Source organism: Cetorhinus maximus, chromosome 24 (genome assembly GCF_964194155.1).
Source record: "Cetorhinus maximus chromosome 24, sCetMax3.hap1.1, whole genome shotgun sequence".
Classification (NCBI taxonomy): Eukaryota; Metazoa; Chordata; class Chondrichthyes; order Lamniformes; family Cetorhinidae; genus Cetorhinus; species Cetorhinus maximus.
Genome location: NC_135902.1, coordinates 230,688 through 252,521, shown reverse-complemented (window position 1 = coordinate 252,521; position 21,834 = coordinate 230,688). Strand labels below are relative to the sequence as shown.

The following is a 21,834-nucleotide window of genomic DNA, read 5'->3' as shown; positions in this document are numbered from 1 at the left end:
AGCCCTTCCCAGAAAGGGCTGAGGATGGAGTGTGCACAGTATGATAGATGGGGTGCTGGTGAAGTGAAAGTTTCTGTGAAACAATCAGTGGTGATATGTGCCCCCCTCTAATGGTTGTGTGAGAGAGTAGCCCTTTGAGTAGATGATGCTATGATAAGAGTTTGATATTGGAGAGAGCTGAAGGATGACTTGCTCTGGCAGATTAGATGAGATCATTCATCCTCTTCCTGCACTGGATAGCATTTCAGATGTGCTGGCCAGTCACACTGACGCCCTTAGCGATGGTATCCCAGGCCAGGGAGGTGAGGCAGGTGTGCTTTCTAGAGCCATCCCTGGGATAGAACAGACCCCTATGTGCCCACACTCCTCTTATCAAAGCCTGGAGGGCCTCGTGGCTGATTCGAGTGCTGCCGCCTTCTGTTGAGTTGCAGACACATCTCGAACAGTCTCCTGGAGACGGCTGGGCTGGAGACAGTGAGATGTATGTGCTCAGGCAGCGTTTAAATATGGTGCCTGGACCTTCAACGCCGCCAGGTAACTGCAGCCGGACAAACCCGCTCCCGGTGATTCGGTGAGATACTCGCCTGAGCATAATTAATAACCTTCCAAGTGCGGAATAGACGTGATTTCCTGCCATTCCGAACAGTGGGATTCGCTCCGCGGAACCCGCCTACCACTGCACTTAGTTTCAAAAACGGAAAATTCCGCCCATTATATTTTTAAAGAGGGATGTTATATGGTTATAGTATTTGAGACATGTTAGGAACTATATTATTACGTGCATGCATACATAAGCATCCAGATGCAACATCACTCACTACTGCACGACAGCACCGAACTAACAATGTATCATTCCACCACCCACCTGGAAAGCGGCAAGAGATACAGGCGACGAAAGCTCCAGTATTGTGCCTAAATGTGCGATTATTTTGAACTTCTGGAAACCACAAACATAACATGTGGAGATGAAATTTAATGCAGAAAATTGTGAAGTGATACATTTTGGTCGGAAGAATGAGGAGAGGCAATATAAAATAAAGGTACAATTCTGAAGGAGAATTGAATGTGGCAGGACAGGGAAAGTGGTTAAAAGGCATATGGGATCCTGGGTTTTATAAATAAAGGCAAACAGTACAAAAGCAAGGTTATGGTGAACCTTTATAAAACAGCAGGTCAGTCTCAACAGGAGTATCGTGTCCAACTCTGGGCACCACAATTCAGGAAGGATGGCGAAGGCTTTAAAGAGGGGGAAGAAAAGATTTGGAAGAATGGTTCCAGGGACGAGGGATTTCAGTTGTGTGGATAGATTGGAGAAGCTGGTGGTGCTCTCCTTCCAAAAGAGAGAGGTTAGAGGAGATTATATAGAATTGTTCCAAATCTGAGGGATCTGGACAGAGTAGACAGAAACTGTTCATATTATCACAAGGACCAAGAGCCAGCACACACCAATATAAAGTCGATTGACGAAAAAAGCAATGTCAGCACGTGGAAAAACACAGCAAGCGGTTAGGATCTGGAACGTTCTGCCTGAGAGTTTGGTGGAAGCAGATTCAATGGTGGCTTTCAAAAGGAAATTGGATAAGCACTTGAAGAGAAAAAATTGCAAGGATATGGGAAAAGGTGGGGGAGTGGGACTAGCTCAGTAGCTCTTACATATTGCTGGCACAGATTCAATGGGCCGAATGGTCTCTTACTGTGCTGTAACCATTCTCTGACTCCAGATGTCACCATCTCTCGGGCTTTGGATCTGTGCCCCACAGAACAATGGGGTAGCTGGACAAATTGGAGCTCTCAGATCCTGAAATCACTGAGAAACTGGAGCCTATATTGTGGGCTCAGGGTCTGGGAGTCAGTATATGGGGGCTTCTATTGTGGATTCAAGGTGCGGAGGCAATATAAATGAAATGGTACAATTTTAAAAGGCGGGTGCATGATCAGGGGATTATGCTATAATTTGATGACTCTTTGAAAAGACTCTGGATGCTGGTCAAGGATAGCAAGTGATATTGATGAAAGGCGGGTAAATGAAGTTGAAGCACAGATCAATGATGATCTAATTGAATGATGGAACAGACATGAGGGGCTGAATGGCCTTCTGCTGTTCCTATGGTTCTATATTAATCTGACAAATTGCTTCATTCCAGTCACTATAACTCACTGACAACTTACTTTTGCCGTTCATGAGGTTTCGGTTGTATCCAACAGGGCTGTAGTATTCGAATATACAGACTGTGAGAGCGACCACCGTCAGACACATTACAAACATCATCATCCACACTGCAGGACTGTAGGGCTCTGCAGAGAGAGAAATGGCAGCTCAGTAAATTCAACACGGCAATCGGAGCTCTCCAAATACCTAAACCAGCAAGAATTCACCTCCTGCAAGGCTGAGTCTGCAAAACAGAATGTCTCAAAGCATTAATTCAGAAAATACGCCCTCTGTGAATTCAGATTCCTATCAGTATCTCAACCACATCCAATCATTAAACCTGTAAACCTCACAAAGGTAATTGGTAATCAGACCCATCACACCATCATTGACCCCTGGCTTGATCACTGACCCCAGTCTCTAGTTATTGATTGCAGTCCTGTCATAGATCCACATCATTGATCCATTCAAATTTAGTTCAGCTCTCACTCCATTATTGAATCCTAAACTAATCATTGATTTCATCCCCAGATCCATCTTTGACCCTTTGCATCAATGCATCATTGATTTCCCAATTAATCATTGACCCAGTTTGCATTATGGAGGCCAGCCCCATCATTAATCCCAGCCAAAATCATTCAGCTCAATGAAAATCATTGACCACAACTCCAATACTCAGCCTCTTAATGAAACAAAGTTACAGCAGCCAATCAGGTGAATGCTCAGGAAATTCCTGGTGAATGAGTTGAAACAGGAAACTAAGGCTTTTTCCTTGAGAATTCTCCCAATCCATGTGTAAACCAAGTAATGTGTTGCATGGAGAAGTTGGCAGTGTTTGTTTATTTTAAATCATTGCAGGCTTTATTGTAATGTTTACAGTTTGCTGACCTGAATGGGCCCATTTTCTGCACTGTTCACTTTTGAATTATTTACAAATGCGACCCCTTCACAACATGGCAAAGCTCACCAAGAAACGCCGATGGGGAGACAGTCCCATTGCTCCTGGCCACCATCACACTGATTCCAGTCTCCACAAAGGGGACTGAGAAACTCACAATCTCAGAGCGCTCTTCATTGATGGTGAGAGATCCAATGGCCATGTCTGCTCTCTGATAGAAAACCTACAAATGGGAAATGAAACAGCAAACAGGGTTAAATAGTGAGGATGAGAGTAGTCTGCACTAGTTTAGTGTGAGTGGTTTGGACAGTACTGATTTAATGTGAGTGGACTGTCTTTAGTGAGTGTGAAGAGTTTGTGTTTATTGCATGTAAAGGGGTTCATGTTGATTAGTGTCAATGGTCTGTGAGTAAATCATGGTCTTTCAGCCCATTGTACCTGTGCTGGCTCTTTGAAAGAGCATTGTGTTTAGTCCCACATCCCCATTTTTTTGTTTATAATTACGTCATTTCCTCACCCTAAGCTAGTTGTCCAACCCCCTTTCAAATTTATTTGTCAGCTTCCATCTTTTCAGGCAGAGAATTCCAGATCCTGATGTCTTGAGTGACAAAAATTCTCTATCTCCCAACTAAATCTTTTTTCCAATGATGAGCCTATAGTCTTCTACTCTATTAAAATCTCTCATCATCTTAAATCTCCATTGGAACACATCTTAACCTGCTCTGTTCTCAGGAGAACATTCCTAACTCTCCTCATAACTGAATCCTTCATCCCCAGTGGCTTTCTGGTGAGCCCCCTCTGTACCCTTTCTAAAATCTTTTCAAACTTCCTAAGGAGTGATGCCCAGAATTGTCCACAATACTCCAACTGAGATCTAACTAGTGATTTATGAAGTTCTAGCATGATCTTTGTTTTTCTATTCTATTCCTCTATTTATAAACCCAAGCAGCCAATATGTTTCTTATCCACCTTGTTAACTTGTTCTGCCACCTTTAAGGATTTTTGGATATGGACATCAAGATCTCTTTGTTCATCTACACTTTTCAAAATCCTGCTATTTACACTATACCATCCTTCTGTTTAATCCTTGCAAAGTGTATATTTGACACTTCTCCACATTAAATTCCATCTGCCATGTTTTTACCAGTCCCCCACCCTGTCTCTGTCACCCTGAAGCCTATTTTACTAATTTCTTCATTATCAGCAAACTTTGTAATGCTGCTTCCAAGTCTAAGTAATTTATTATCATTGTAAAGAGTAATGGACTCAAATCTGATTCTTGGGGAACACCACTGCAAACCACCTCCCAGTCTGAAGAAGATTCATGCACCACCATCTCTGCTTCCTGTCACTGAGCCAATGTTGTATTCATACCAATACTTTCCTCTTAATTACTTAGGCTTCCACCTAACAATCTTCCTCTGTGAGACTTTTTAAAATGCCTTCTGGAAGTCTATATACACAACATCTACTGCACTACCTCCTTTGTTACAAAGAATTCAATCAAGTTAGTCAGGCATCATTTTCTTATAACAAATCTACCCTGGTATTCCTTGATTAACCCAATGTCCTTCCAAATGAAAATATATTTTGTCCCTGATTGTCATGAAGCTATTAATGTATATAATATTTTGGGAAATATTTTTCTTTTAAAATAGAGGTTTGGTCTGCGGGTGTCTTAATTAGATTAAAGCCACCTAGTCTGGGTGCTTTGATATGTACTAGTTTGATATGTAAACAGAGAGGTAGAGTGTATTTGCATTTTTTGACTAGAGCATTCAAGAAGTGGGGTGAAAACTTGACGCCTTTCTGGCAGTTACCAAGCAATATGTTTATATCACTAATAAAATTGGTACAATGAATGGGGTTTCATTGTTAAAAGGTAAAGTTCAAAGAGACTAGTGAGACCATGAGAATTTGAATTCAATCAGTGGTGGTAGGTATAACTTCAGTAGTTTTTGGGTGTGCAGAGCAGAGATAATGTGAGATCAAAAGGCAGCTGTAAGCCTCCAAACTGGCCCCACAGTGAAAAGAACCTCATTGAATTCGTAAGGTGAAAATGCTTTGCCTGGTGTTTGGTTAAGTCTAGGGGTTGCTGTTGCCTTAATGGAGATTAGTTTGGCAATTTGTTAAAAGTTATGATAGTAGTAATTTGTAGCCATGTGTACATATATTTTAACTGTATGAATTAATAAAATGTTTCCTTTAGTTTAATGTAAAATCTTGAACTGGGGGTCTGATTCCTGAATTTAGAATCGCATCTCAAACATAACACTTAAAATTATAGGTTATTACAGTTGTTTAAAGTTTCCCTCTGGAATTTTTAAATAACTCCGCTTTACCAACTGCATTGGTCATAACAATTGGGGGCTCATCCAGGATGAATTATATTTCTAATTCCTCCATTGGTTAGGAATTGGTGAATCTTAAGATCACGAGTATGAGAGGCATTTTGGATTCAGGAGTTAGTGAGGTATTTTAGAAGTGGTGAGGCTGAAAGTTGGCTTTGGCAATTGCTAAGATTTGATGGGGATAGAAGAGATAACTCTAATTGGGTTGCAGAAAATAGCCAAAAGTAAGTTAACAGGGTTGGTGGATAAGTTACAATTGGGGTTACTTGCAGAGGCTAGGAAATCAGGTATAGTTAAAAATAGAGCACAGCATCTACAGTTGGAAGTGAAACCTGACACTAGTGAGTCACAGCTGGAGGGAGTGAAACTTCAGTTACAAATGAAGACGCTAGAATTTGAACAAGCGATTTGAACTGAAAAAGCTTGAATTTGAAAGGCTTTTAAAGGGGAATTAGAAATTGTGAAGATAGAGAAGGTGGAAAGAGAAAAAGAGGGAGAGAAAATTCCAACTGCCAATGTTGGCAGTTAAAAGGAGATATCAATAGGTGAGGAAGGATTTATCTCCAGAGTAGATCCCAGTGGAGATATGTTTAAATTTGTACACGCTCTTCCACAGTTTGAGGAAACAGATATTGAAACATTCTTTATTTCATAGAATCACAGAATCACACAGTGCAGAAGAGGCCCTTCGGCCCATCGAGTCTGCACCGACACGTGAGAAACACCTGACCTACCTACCTAATCCCATTTACCAGCACTTGGCCCATAGCCTTGAACGTTATGACGTGCCAAGTGCTCATCCAGGTACTTTTTAAAGGATGTGAGGCAACCCGCCTCCACCACCCTCCCAGGCAGTGCATTCCAGACCGTCACCACTGTCTGGGTAAAAAAGTTTTTCCTCACATCCCCTCTAAACCTCCTGCCCCTCACCTTGAACTTATGTCCCCTCGTGACTGACCCTTCAACTAAGGGGAACAGCTGCTCCCTATCCACCCTGTCCATGCCCCTCATAATCTTGTACACCTCGATCAGGTCGCCTCTCAGTCTTCTCTGCTCCAATGAAAACAACCCAAGTCTATCCAACCTCTCTTCATAACTTAAATGTTTCATCCCAGGCAACATCCTGGTGAATCTCCTCTGCACCCCTTCCAGTGTAATCACATCCTTCCTATAATGTGGCGACCAGAACTGCACACAGTACTCCAGCTGTGGCCTCACTAAGGCTTTATACAACTCCAACATGACCTCCCTACTTTTGTAATCAATGCTTCGATTGATAAAGGCAAGTGTCCCGTATGCCTTTTTCACCACCCCACTAACATGCCCCTTTGCCTTCAGAGATCTATGGACACACACACCAAGGTCCCTTTGTTCCTCAGAACTTCCTAGCGTCATGCCGTTCATTGAATACTTCCTTGTCAAATTACTCCTTCCAAAGTGTATCACCTCACACTTTTTAAGGTTAAATTCCATCTGCCACTTATCTGCCCATTTGACCATCCCGTCTATATCTTCCTGTAGCCTAAGACACTCAACCTCACTGTTAACCACCCGGCCAATCTTTGTGGTCATCCGCAAACTTACTCATCCTAACCCCCACATAGTCATCTATGTTGTTTATATAAATGACAAATAATAGGGGACCCAACACAGATCCCTGAGGTACGCCACTGGACACTGGCTTCCAGTCACTAAAGCATCCTTCTGTCATCACCCTCTGTCTCCTACAACTAAGCCAATTTTGAATCCACCTTATCAAATTACCCTGTATCCCATGTGCATTTGCCTTCTTTATAAGTCTCCCATGTGGGACCTTGTCAAAGGCTTTGCTGAAATCCATATAGACTACATCAACTGCACTACCCTCATCTACACACCTGGTCACCTCCTCAAAAAATTCAATCCAATTTGTTAGGCATGACCTCCCTCTGACAAAGCCATGCTGACTATCCCTGATTTCATTTGAGAAGTTAGCTAAACAGATGAAATGGCCACAAGAAAACTGGACATTATCGTTACAGTCTAAGTTGTTGGGTACGGGGCTTAAGGTATATGCTTCACTTTCAGAAGAAATGTTGGTGAAATATGATGTGGTGAAAAAGCTATTTTTAGTACATATGAGTTTGTTCCTGAAACATACAGGCAGAGATTTAGGAATATGAGAAAACAGCCTGGGAAAACTTATATTGAGTTTGAAAGGGTAAAACAAAGTAATTTTGACCGGTGGATACGGACGTTAAAAATAGAGACAACCTATGCAGTTCCTAGGGACGTCGTTCTTTTGGAAGAATTTAAAGATTCAATCCCTTCAGTGGTGAGAACTCATGTGGAGGAACAGAGAGTTCATTCTATAAGACAAGCAGCAGAGATAACTGACGATTATGAGTTAGTTCATAGATCTAAACCTTCTTTCCGTCATGCTTTCAAATTGGAAAAGGATAAAAAGTGGGAAGGTGAAAGGAAGGCAGGTAGTCAGGGAAGATGAGTAGCTGGAAGTTCCCAGGAAATTTTTTCTCAGAGCAAAAAGGAAGGTGCTGAAGGTAGAAGTGACATTCGAAAATTGAGGTGTTTTCATTGTAATAAAGTGGGGCACACGAAGTCAGTGTGTTGGAGATTGCAGGAAAATCTGTAGGAACATTTGGGGTACAGAAAAGCTCAAAGTAAAAGTACTGTGGGTTCTGAGGTTCAGGCACAGGAGAAACCAGTGGTTTGTGTACAGGTGAAACAGGGAGAATCAGTGAAAGGTAAAGAAGTGGGAATGTGTTCACAGTTTACTCAAGAGAATTCTGAGGAGCAGGTTGCAGAAATGTTTAAAGACTTCATATGTGAAGGGAAAATCTTTCCATATATACAGGGTGGAGTAGGTGAAGATGTTAAAATATTAAGAGACACAGGGGCTAGTAAGTCCTTAATGTTGTGGGATTGTGATATTTGTTGTTCAGAGGGAGTTTTGCTGGAGAATGTAATAATAAGCGGGGTTCATGGAGATGCTAAATCTATTGTGTTTTGGGAGGTAAATTTAAAGTGCAGATGGATGACGGGTGAGATCATAGTTGGAGTGGTGGAAATATTGTCCTTTGCAGGGGTTGAATTTATTCTGAGTAATGATATAGCTGGGACACAAATGTGGGTGATGCCTGTGGTAGTTGGAGCAGCCTGTAGAAATGTTTTCAACAGAGGTGCTACAGAAGGAACATCCTGGATTGTTTCCTGATTGTGTTATAACGAGATCAAAAGCCCATAAGGAAGAACAAAATAAACAAGATAAGCAGGCAGTTCAAAGGCAAGAAGAAGGTGTTGAAATCCAATTAACTGGGACTATATTTGATAACATTGTTCAGGAGAAAGGAATGCAAGGCAGTTCAGCTGAAGTGTTTAACTCAAAGAGGTTAGTGGAGTTACAGAAAAATGATTTGCAATTAAAACAGTTATATCAGAAAGCTCATTCAGAAACCAAAGCAAAATGAGGGAATATATTAATGAGAAAGTAGTGGTCAGATTACATCTCAGCAAATGAAAGCTGGATGGAGGTGCATCAGATTGTTATCCCATGAGGGTATAGAAATGACATCCTGAGGATTGCTCATGAAATTCCAATGGGGGTCATTTAGGAATTAGGAAAACACAGGAAAAGATAGAGGGTTTTCTTTGGCCAGGATTGCACAGGGATGTAGTCAAATTCTGTAGAACCTGTCATATATGTTAAGTAACAGGAAAACCACAAGCAGTGATTAAGCTGGTGCCTTTAATTCCAATAGCAGCATTTGAAAAATCTTTTACTAGAGCCATAATTGATTGTGTAGGATCCCCTCCCTAAGACTAAAAGTGGAAATCAGTATTTATTGACAATAATTGATGTGTCTACTAAGTTTCCTGAAGCGATACCTTTAAGAAATATTACAACTAAGAAGATTGTGGAGGAGTTAATTAAATTTTTCACAAGATATGGGCCAGAATTTTTCCCTGGTCAGGCGGGCTCGGCGGGAGGGTGAGGGGGAGGGGGTGGGGGAGGGGGTGGGGGTGGTTGGGAAGCTGGCTGCCGCCTGTGATTGGCTTCGCTCTGCGGTTTCACATGGACAGGCCTTGGACCATGAGCGGCAGCACTCAGCGCTGCCTGTGCGGGTGGGGAGAGGAGGGAGAGTGGGCCTGGCCTGCATGCACATGAAAGAGCGTTTCAATCTCCCCGAGGCAAGGGGTTGCTTCAGGGAGATTGAAGGGCTTTTAAAAAAAATAAAAACAATAAAAATTTAATGAAACATGTCCCCTGTCATGTGACACAGTCACGTGAGATGGGACATGTTTTTAAGTTCAAAATAAAGTTTTTATTTAATGTGTATTAACTTTAGGAAACCTCATCCCACTCGTGGATGAGGTTTCCTAAAATATGTAAAGGCCACTTGGCCTTCTCGCCTGCCCGCCAACCATTAGGTTGGACAGGCAGCGTAAATTTCAAGTTAATTACCTTGCTAATGGCCTTAATAGGCCTTTCAATTATTGGCGAATGTGCAGCCAATTCTGGCGCGCGTCTGCCGAACGAAATATTGCGCTAGCGCGCGATGAGGTCGAGACACATGCTCGACGTCATCGGGCGTCATATTACACTTGGTGGTGTTGGGCCGGCACGCCGAATTTAAAATTCTGGCCATGGTTTACCTAAAGAAAGACAATCAGATCAGGGGTCAACTTTCATGTCACAACTGTTTAAGAAAGTAATGAACAGTTTGGGAATAAAACAGTTTAAGTCAACAGCTTATCATCTGGAGTCACAAGGAGCTTTGGAATGGTGGCATCAAACTTTAAAAACTATAACAGCGTACTATCTTGATAGTGCACAGGATTGGGATATGGGAATTCCACTTTTGTTATTTGCATTAGGAGCATCTCTAATAGCATCGACTGGTTTTGGTCCTTTTGAACTAGTTTATGGTCATGAGGTAAGGGGATCACTAAAACTGATTCATGAGAAATTGGTGGGTCAAAATTCAGAAACTACTCTCCTGGATGACATATCGAATTTCAGGGAAAGATTGAACAGAGCATGTGAACTGGCTAGGGAACATTTAAATATATCTCAGAACGTGATGAAAGTGAAAGCAGATAAGAAGGCTAAAATTTGCAGTTTTGTTTCTAGAGAGAAAGTACTAGTTTTGTTACAATGCTAAGGGATTCCTTGAATGCAAGATTTAGTGGACCTTACAGGATTGAAAAGAAATTGAATGAAGTAAATTATTTAATAAATACTCCAGATAGAAGAAAGAAGCAGAGGATGTGTCATTGTGGAGGAATAAAATACGTGTATAATTGTGAATGCAATAAACTACACGTATAATTGGGAAAGGAAATTAAAATACATGTATAATGTAATTTACTGTAGACTGTCCCCAAACAGTCACGCAGCCAGCACATAAATTAGCAAATCAAAGGGCCAGTGCTACCTTCCCAGACTAAGGGGCTCCGGATGTCAGATACAGTGGCAAAATCTAAGAGAAAAAAACTATTGTGTGTGCATTGCCCAGGATATGTAACCAATTAGCACTGTCTATTTGCTAAACCATCGACATTGTCCTGTCTATTTGCTGAACCATCGACATTGTCCTGTCTATTTGCTGAACCATCGACATTGTCCTGTCTATTTGCTAAACCATTGACATTGTCCTGTCTAATCGTTAAACCATTAACACTGATCGCTATCCTTTGAAACCATTTGAAACTATTGTAATTGCCCAAGTTTCTGTCACGATCCTTTTGCTATATCTATGTGTGTAAAGAGGCGTTAGTCAGAGACTGGTTCGCTCCGTTGTATGCGACTAGGCTCTCCGTGATATCATGACTTTAATAAAGACTTCCTAGACAAGCCTCCAGGGTCTGAGTGTTCACTCAGGTTTTCCCTGACAGATGGCGACAAGGATGGGATCATCACTGCTCATCCCACACCGCAGGAGGAACTTTGGTACAGCATGGACAGTGCCGAATGCGACACGCAACGGGGAATGATAAATGTAACAGTAGGAGAACAGGTGCTTTCAAATTATAGTAAGAGTTTGCTTCAGATCCAGCATGGGATGTCCGCCACTACCCAGCCACCTCCCACCTCTACTTTCACAGTCTGAGTAGAGATAATTGAAGCCCCTCAAACCACACCGACTGACCCATCTTGTCCGACTATGCATCCAGGACCTGCGAATGGTTTGGTACTGGTTAATCAGAAGTTTTGTATGATAATGGACACCATGAGCTGGTACCCATAGTCTTGAATGTATCCGGTGTCGTTTTCCCCAATGGTACTCAACCCATACCCAAGCACTCTATACGGCTCTGACACGCCAGTTGATGACTGAAGCAGTTCAGTTCAATGGCGAGGTGCGATCAGGCTTGGGAGGGAACCGCGTTAAGCGCAGCCTGATAAATGATGCCGCTACAATATTCAATATAGGGACATCATTGGTTAATCCAAAGTCTGGCTACTGAGCTCGAAAGTCATGTGGGGACTATCAATAAATTAATGGAAATAGGGAAAAATATTTCAGACAAAGAGAGCAGAAATGATGTTTGCAACACCTATGGATCTTGGGCACTGGAACAAGCCCGAGAAAATTTAAGACAAGACTAAAGAAGGGGTAGTCCCTTTATGGGTAACTAATGAGCATTTATTGAATCTCTCATGACACAGGAATCATGACTTGACCGGTTGCCAGCTCAGGGGTTTAACACGTGTATGTAGAATGAATGTTGAATGTATAGGGAATAGTAATACGCTAATAGGCATTGTATTAGTAATACCTGTCATACCTATGTCAATGACATAACCCAGGCAAGACGCCCACAGTGACTGCTGGTACGGGACCCCAGCCATGGGGCCCATTTGTACACCTACAAATGGTCTTTATACAAATGCCTAAATGTACGGGATATAATTATGTTTTAGTTCTAGTATGTTTGTTCTCGCGATGGGTGGAGGTGTATCCCACCTGACGAAATGATGCTGTTGTTGTTGTAAAATTGTTGTTCATTTTACTGCTAAAGTGATAAAGGAACTGTTGAAGGCCTTACAATGCAACCGTCACCTTTCCTGCCCATACCACCCCCAGTCTACTGGGGCAGTGGAAAGACAAAATGGTATTCTGAAAAACAAACTAGCTAAATTATGTGATGAAACCAGTTTGAAAGGGCCTGAAGCTCTACCCTTGGTGCTCATGACTATGCGCTCTCACCCTAACTGTCTCAAGAGCTTGCATATACAGGTAGTAGAAGCTCAGAAAAAGCCCACCGTTGAAGATTGCCATCAATACCAGCCTGGGGACCTAGTCCTAGTAAAGACCTTTAGGAGAAAGAACTGTTTGGAACCTCGATGGGAAGGGCCTTTCCAAGTCCTGCTCACCACCCATATGGCTGTAAAGGTTGAAGGACGCCCTTGTGGATCCACGCATTGCACGTCAAGCGGACGCTGACTTCGGACGGAAGTGCTTGTGCGAGAACTTTAACTGAGCCGTCAGAATGCTGACTCTGATTTGGGTCCTGTCCTGCATGGTCCTTGCGGGGACATGGGATACCAATTCTGCCGTTCAACGAATGCAGGCCATAGCCTCACAAGTTAATCGGACTAAATGTTGGATTTGTACTCATTTTCCTCTACGCAAAACAGCAGCTGAATTGCATGAGAGGGTGGAAAGGACCCTACCTTGTGCTGCTAACAACTCGAATGGCCCTGAAGATTAAAGGGAAGGAAGATTGGGTCCACACCACTCATTGTAAAAAAAAACATTGTCCGGCAGTCTGATAACCGTCGTTACCAGTGAACTAATTTGCATTATGTATCGGATACTGCCTTTTGCTATATTCTGTCTTTTTGCTATATTTTGTGGGGTGTACCCAAAGGATTCTCACCCCAACACCTTTTTGTCTTTATGCCGCGCCTATGCTAGACAAGTAGGACAGGGTGCCTGTTGGTTATGTGCCCAGACTCCCCAACATGGGGGAGAGACGGGTAATTGACGTGCTGTTCCTCTAAATGACACTGAGTATGCTGACGTTCGAAGTTTTGATATTGTAACACTGCAGCACAATATGTTTAGGGGTTGGTTCTGTCGCTCTCCAACTGCCAATGGGTGGAACTATACAGAACATGGGATTAGAATTAGATCCCCACTAGAGCCGGTAAACGCCACCTGTTGGTGTTCCAACCTTACACTGAGCACTTATGATCTGGGACGAAGCTCCTGTCATACTGCAGTATCATACATCTTTGCCCTATCTGTCCCAAAGCCCGCCGGTGCTGAACATCCACCAGACACTCTTAATGGTACATATTGGGTTTGTGGAGATAAAGCTTACCCCTGGTTGCCTGGGATGCCTCAGCTGTCCTTTTCCTCTAACATGTCTGTAGGAAATTCGGAAAAGAACAAAACCACTCCCACCTGGAGTGGCTGTTGCTACCTAGCATACTTAAATCCCTATCTTCGCCATATAGGTAAATCAGATATGCACCCACATCGGCGCCTACATCGCCGTGGCATCTCGGAATCTGAATGATTCTGGATGATTGCTTTGTTCCCTTATGGATCGGCTCGTAATTCACGTGAAATTATCAACCTGGCAGCTGCACTTGAAAAAGTCGCTAATTCAACGGCTGATGTTCTGATTAAAACACAGAAGCCGATCTCAGCCAGCACCACTGAAATGGTAGCATTACGCCTAACCCTATTACAAAACAGGATGGCCCTTAACTTCCTTCTAGCTGAAAAAGGTGGCACTTGTGCTATGATAGGCTCAGAGTGCTGCACTTATGTCCCCGATGTCTCTGAAAATATCACTGACTTGGGACAGCATGTCATGGGCAAGGTACAAGAAATAAAGAAGGCTGGGGAAAGTTCGAGCGATTTTTATAAAAAAGATTCTCCGTGGTCTACAATACTAGGTTGGTTTTCCGGTTGGGCAAGTTGGTTGCTATACTTTTTAATTGGGATAGTCGTAGCATGTATCATAGGGTGCTGTGCATGTGTTACTTTACAGATTTGCTGCTCCCAGGTTATCAATAGTGTCTCCACTGGAGTAGGGGGTGCCCCAATCATTCCCCAAATGATGCGCACTGGCCCCAGCGAAGCCCACTGGTGAAGAGAGAAAGTTTACCCGGCCAGGGACCGGCCTTTTCCTCATTGTTATGAACCCGCGTATGATGATGAAGATATTATTCCTCACTGGTGTTAATCTAAAAGAAAAGATTAACAAGGAGGGACTGTGGAGGAATAAAATACGTGTATAATTGGGAATGAAATAAACTACACGTATAATTGGGAAAGGAAATTAAAATACACGTACAATTGTGAAATAAATAAAATACACGTATATTTGTGAGAGAAATAAACCTAAACTACAAGTATAATGTAATTTACTGTAGACTGTCCCCAAACAGTCACGCAGCCAGCACATAAATTAGCAAATCAAAGGGCCAGTGCTACCTTCCAAGACTAAGGGGCTCCGGATGTCAGATACGGTGGCAAAATCTAAGAGAAAAAAACTATTGCGTTTGCATTGCCCAGGATATGTAACCATTAACACTATCTATTTGCTGAACCATCGACATTGTCCTGTCTATTTGCTGAACCATCGACATTGTCCTGTCTATTTGCTAAACCATTGACATTGTCCTGTCTAATCGTTAAACCATTAACACTGATCGCTATCTTTTGAAACCATTTGAAACTATTGTAATTGCCCAAGTTTCGGTCACGAACCTTTTGCTATATCTATGTGTGTAAAGAGGTGTTAGGCAGAGACTGGTTCGCTCCATTGTATGCGACTAGGCTCTCCGTGATATCACAACTTTAATAAAGACTTCCTAGACAAGCCTCCAGGGTCTGAGTGTTCACTCCGTTTTTCCGCTACAGTCATACAGGTATGCTTAAAAATTACTTTGACAGGGAAGAAGGCAAAGGAGATATCAGCTTTTGTAACACCAAGTGGACTATATCAGTTTAAAGTCATGCCATTGGGTATGAAGAATCCACCTGCGACATTTCAAAGACTGACAAACAAAGTAATTGCAGGTCTAAGCAATTGTGCTGCTTATATTGATGGTCTAATTGTTTTCAGTCAGATATGGGAGGAGAATTTACAGCATCTGGAAGAATTATTTACTCAACAAAAGAAGCTAATTTGGTGATGAACTTGGTTAAAAATGAATTTGCAAAAGTGCAAGTTACGTATCTAGGCAATACCATTGGACATGGTAAGGTGGCTCCGAGAGATGGGGAAGTCAAGGCTGTCATGGATTTCCCAGTGCTTACAACAAAACGAGAAGTTTTGAGATTTCTGGGCATGAGTGGGTTTTACCGGAAATTTGTACCAAATTTTAGCCAAGTGGTTGCTCCACTGACTGAACTATTAAAAAAGAACAAGAAGTTTCAATGGACACTGGAGAGTCAGGAGGCATTCGATAGTTTGAAAACAGTATTAACTACAACACCAGTGTTGGCAGTACCCAATTGCAGCAAGCAATTTAAGTTGGCCATTGACGTAAGCGATATAGGCACTGGGGCTCTACTGTTACAGGAAGATGACACTGGAATTGAAAAACTGATAGGGTATTTTTCACAGAAGCTGAATGTACAACAGAGAAGATATTCAACGATCAAAAAAGAGACTTTGAGTTTGGTGTTAGCATTGCAGCATTTTGAAATTTACGTTGCAAACAATTCATTAGAAATAATCATAATCCTTTGAAGTTTTCGGACAAATTGTGTGACAAAAGTGCAAGGCTTTTCAGATGGAGTCTATTGTTACAACCATTTAACCTACATGTTATACATATTGCTGCAAGAGAAAATATCTTCACAGATGCATTATCAAGAGTTTGAAGCTTAAAGGAAATTGGGACATTTAAGAAAATAGCTGGACGCTGAACTGGAGTGATTTCTGTTGATACCAAAGAGTTGTGTATATATATATTTATATATATTTATGTTAATGCATGCATCTGGTAATGTAATACTGTAATGAGTATAGGAGATAGTGAGAGATGGGTTATTAAAATGAAGCCGTCTTTTAGAATTATGACGGTTCATTTTCTGATAAGGAGGGAGATGTCATGAAGCTATTAATGTATAGAATATTTTGGGAAATATTTTTCTTTTAAAATAGAGGTTTAGTCTGCAGGTGTCTTAATTAGATTAAAGCCAGCTAGTCTGGGTGCTTTGATATGTACTAGTTTGATATGTAAACAGAGAGGTAGAGTGTATTTGCATTTTTTGACTAGAGCTTTCAAAAAGTGGGGTGAAAACTTGACGCCTTTCTAACAGCTACCAAGCAATATGTTTATATCACTAATAAAATTGGTACAATGAATGGGGTTTCATTGTTAAAAGGTAAAGTTCAAAGAGGCTGGTGAGACAATGAGAATTTGAATTCAATCAGTGGTGGTAGGTATAACTTCAGTAGTTTTTGGGTGTGCAGAGCAGAGATAATGTGAGATCAAAAGGCAGCTGTAAGCCTCCAAACTGGCCCCACAGTGAAAAGAACCTCATTTTGAATTTGTAAGGTGAAAATGCTTTGCCTGGTGTTTGGTTAAGTCTATTTGTTGCTGTTGCCTTAATGGAGATTAGTTTGGCAATTTGTTAAAAGTTATGATAGTAGTAATTTGTAGCCATGTGTACATATATTTTAACCTGTGTAAATTAATAAAATGTTTCCTTTAGTCTAATGTAAAACTTCGAGAACTGGGGGTCTGATTCCTGAATTTAGAGCCGCATTTCATACATAACACTTAAAATTATAGGTTATTACAGTTGTAAAGTTTCCCTCTGGGATTTTTAACTAACTCCGCTTTACCAACTGCATCGGTCATAACACTGATATTGGCTTCCAATAAACTTCCCCACCACCAAAGTTGGGCTGATTTGCCTGGAATTTCCTGCTTTATTCCTGTTCCTGTTCTTGACGAGAATGGTTTGAATCGATGGAGCATGAGTGATTTACATTTAGTGGGAGTGGCTTGTTAGTTAGAACCATAGAACCATAGAACACTACAGCACAGAAAACAGGCCATTCGGCCCTTCTAGTCTGTGCCGAAATATTATTCCGCTAGTCCCATTGACCTGCGCCTAGTCCATAACCCTCCAGACCTCTCCCATCCATGTATCTATCTAATTTATTCTTAAAACTTAAGAGTGAGTTATTAATAGAGCACAAGTGGATTTTTTTACTGAGTATTATCTACATTTAAAGTTCAAGTGGTTTGAATTAAATTCCAGCTCTACCTGTCCCATCTCTCTCAACCAGCTTATATTTCACCTCATTTCTATATTTCCTCAGTTCTGATGAAGAGTCATATGGACTTGAAACGTTAACTGTGTTCCTCTCCACAGATGCTGTCAGACCTGCTGAGTTTTTCCAGCTATTTTTATTTTTGTTTTGGATTTCCAGCATCCGCAGAATTTTGCTTTTATATAATTGAATTAAATTGTGGTTGTTTTGCATCGAGTAAAGATGGATTGCGAGTAGTTTATATTTATTTAATGTGAATGGTCTTGATTGTGATGTATTGAGTGGGTTTTTACTGATTGTGAGGGCTCTGAATTTATCTAAAATGAGTAATACTATTAAGTGAGTGTAAATTATATTTATTTTTTGAGTTTAATTTGTTTTTCTGTATTTAATAAGTGGTATTTATTTCATCTGAATGAGTTGCAGTTATTGTGAGTGTCCTATATATACTGAATGTGGTGGACTATATTTGTTTTTTGAGAATGTTTTGCATTATTGATTGTCAGTGGCCTATCCATATATGCAGTGTGAGTAGTTTCTATTTGTGCCTGAGTGGTTTGTATTTATTTGGTTTAAATTTGTCTGCATTTGTTTAATATGACTGTTTAGAATTTAAGTTAGAATGTTCTGTATTTATTTTATTGAGTGGTTTGTTCTCTTTGAGTGTGTGTCCTTTATAGGGTGCCTGGTCTCTGTTAAGCACTCCCATTGCCACCTTGAACTTTAACCCCACACTTGCTATTCTGCTGCAATCTGCTCGATCCCTCATTCTTCTGTTAACTGTCATCTATTTGTTGCTGTTTCGATTTACTTGTTTTTTATTCCTCTCTGGTTAATGACACAGACAGAGAGGACATGAACTCTGTACCTCTCCAATCATTCCGTTCCAGGTGCCCCGAACCTTCTTGCCGTGTTTCCCGTTGGTCACGAGGTATAGGTCATAGGAAAATTTGACAGTTTTTGCAAGTTTTTTCAGAATGTCGATGCAGAATCCTTTACAGCACAGCTTGGTGTACGCCTCCGCAATGCTGAAATACACGTGGAATAAGACCACACAACACAATGGATCAGGGGTTTGTATAGATTTTTAGGGAGCATCACAACAAGTTACAGGCTAAGTAATCTAGAGGCCGGGACTAATGATCAGAGACATAAATTCAAACCCCAGATGGCCACTGGGGAATTTAAATTCAGTTAATTAAATAAAGCTTGTGTCAGTAATGATGATTAAGTAACTACAGGATTGTTGTAAAAACCCAACTGGTTCATTAATCTCCTGTAGGGAAGGAAACCTACTGTCCTTATCCTGGTCTGTCATTTATGTGACTTCAGATCCACAACAACGTGGTTGATTCTTAACTGTCCTCAAAAATGGCCCAGCAAGATACTTAGGAATTAGTGCAATTAGGAATAGGCAAAGAATGCTAGCCTTGCCAAAAATACCCGCATCCTGTCAATATATTTGAAAAAAAAACAGCTTCTAGACTCCTGCATCACCATCCCTGAGTATGTCCTGTCCCATCAGCCAACCAGACCCAGCAGAAGTGGCGGCACAGTGGTATACAGTCAGGAGGGAGTGGTGCTGGGAGTCCTCAACGTTATACAGTCCTCAACGCTATACAGTCAGGAGGGAGTGGTGCTGGGAGTCCTCAACATTGACTCCAGGCCCCATGAAGGTCAAACATGGGCAAGGAAACTTCCTGCTAATTACCACCTACTACTGTCCATCACCTGGTGAATCAGGCTCCTCCATCCTAAACGTTTGGGGAAGAATTTTCGGGTCAGCGAGTGGGGGCGGGGCCCACTCGCCGATGTGTAAGATGATGTGTGGTGATGTTGGGCTGCGCGCCCACCGAACTGTCAAAGGCCTATTAAGGCCATTAAGAAAGTAATTAAAGTTGTTAAGAACACGGCCTGTCTTAACCGTAAGGTTGGCAAAGAGCCCGGGCGGCCTTCACATTTTTCATGAAACCTCATCCATGGGCAGGATGAGGTTTCATGAAGGTTTTTAAAGTTTAATAAAAGTTCTTAATAAAATTCATTGATATGTCCCAGCTCATGTAACACTGTCACATGTGGGACATGTCTTAAATTTTTTTCTTTATTACACTTTTCCAGAATCAGACTAATGTCCCTGAGGCACCTCTGTGCCCCAGGGAGATTCCTGCCCTCTTTCACGTGTATGCCCGCCCACGTAAAATGGCAGCGTGGCCCCTATCGGGTTCATGCCCGCCCCTGCCCTCCCCCGCAAAACCCCCTGATGGGGGGAAATTTCTGCCCAGTGGGTTCTGGGTGGGGAACTTCAATGTTCATCACCAAGACTGACTCACTAGCACCACGACTGACCAAGCTGGCTGAGTCCTGAAGGACATATCTGCCAGACTGGTCCTGTGTCAGGTGGTGAGAGGGGGCAGGCAGGGACGGGCACGAACCCGATAGGGGCCACGCTGCCATTTTACGTGGGTGGGCATACGTATGAAAGAGGGCAGGAATCCCCCTGGGGCACAGAGGTGCCTCAGGGAGATCAGTCTGATTCTGGAAAAGTGTAATTAGGAAAAAACTACTTGATCTTATCCTCACCAATCTACCTGTTGCAGTCGCATCTGTCCATGGCAGTATTGATAGGAGTGACCTCCACTCAGTCCTTGAGATGAAGTCCCGTCTTCAGACTGAGGGCACTCCATCGTGTTGTGTGGCACTATTACTGTGCTAAATGGAATAGATTCTCAACAGATCTAGCAGCTCAAAACTGGGCATCCATGAGGTGCTGCAGACCGTCAGCAGCAGCAGAATTTTACCCAACCACAATCTATAACCTTGTGGTCCACATATCATTCACTGTACCATTACCATCAAGTTAAGGAATCAAATATAAAATAAAAACAGAAAATGCTGGAAAAACTCAGCAGGTCTGGCAGCATCTGCAGAGAGAGAAACAGAGTTAACATTTTGAGTCTGTATGACTTCTTCAGCACCAACTCCAGAAGCCAAGGAACCAAACCTGGTTCAAAATGTGTAGAAGACCATGTCAGGAACAGTACCAAGCATATCTAAAAATGAGGAGTCAGCCTGGTGAAGCTACAATAGAGGACTACGTACATGCCAAACAGCACAAGCAGCATGTGATAGACAGAGTTAAGAAATCCCACAACCAATGGATAAGATCCAAGCTCTGCTGAATTGTGACATCCATTCGTAAATGGTACTGGACAATTATAAAACTAACAGGTGGAGGAGACGTCACAAACATTCTCATCCTTAATGACTGTGGAGTCTAGTGTGACGGTGCAAAAGACAAGAATGAAGCATTTGCAGCCACCTTCAGTCAAAAGTACCAAGTTGATTATCCATCTCGGCCTCCTCCAAGGGCCTCATTATTATAGATGCCAGTCTCCAGACAATTCAGTTTCCTTCAGGTGATATCAAGGAATAGCTAAAGGCACTGGATACTGCAAAGACTATGGGCCTTGACAACATTCTGGTTGTAGTGCTGAAGACTTGTGCTCCAGAACGAGCCTCCCCCTAGCCAAGCTGTCCCAATACAGCTAGTACACTACCCAACATCTACCCAACAATGTGGGAAAGTTACTCTGGAAGTCCTGTCCACAAAAAGCAATCCCAATTGGCTAATGCAAGTGAGCAGAGATGTACTCTTCCTTACAATGACAGTGCAAGTGGCCGCGGAGGTAATGGAGATTGCAGGTGGGAGCAGGTCAGGGTGTTGCAGAAGTTAAGTGAGTGTGGAGCCCAGAGAGAGTGAGAGATGGTGGTTGCTGACACAAATACTTCTCAGTTGTTTTTTCTATGCCACCTCGGTCCATGATGACCATATGAAGATGGAGGCAGCACATCAGAGGGTATTGGAAAGAGGACAGAGCTCCGAGGTGGAGACGCCATCTGAAAATGCACTTAACAGTCCATCAGCCCAGCTCACCCTCCACCAGCACAGATATTCTCATCGGTTGGGCATGAAGCGCGATTGGGCAACAGCTAGTGAGCATATCACACATGCGCAGAAGCAGGTCAGAGGCAGTGACATTTGTGGCCATTTCTCATCCAAGGGTTGAGAACAGGCTCAGCAACACTGAGCTCCATGCAGATACTGAACCTCATGTGGTCATCGGTGAAGTGAGTGCTTTGGAAAATGTGTGGACATCTTTCAGAGTTCCCAGAGACTG

At 42.2% G+C, this 21,834-nt stretch overlaps 1 protein-coding gene across 1 annotated transcript in view; it reads right to left on the bottom strand.

Annotated features, from left to right (window-relative positions):
• LOC144667644 (glutamate receptor ionotropic, NMDA 2C-like) overlaps positions 1–21,834 on the bottom strand; it is a 178,668-nt gene that overhangs the window by 33,895 nt on the left and 122,939 nt on the right. The window contains exons 6-8 of the mRNA XM_078529118.1: positions 18,525–18,684; positions 3,117–3,270; positions 2,170–2,295 (exon numbers count right to left, since the gene is read on the bottom strand). Of these exons, the coding sequence (XP_078385244.1) occupies positions 2,170–2,295; positions 3,117–3,270; positions 18,525–18,684 (440 nt within the window). The remainder of the gene's footprint in view (positions 1–2,169; positions 2,296–3,116; positions 3,271–18,524; positions 18,685–21,834) is intronic.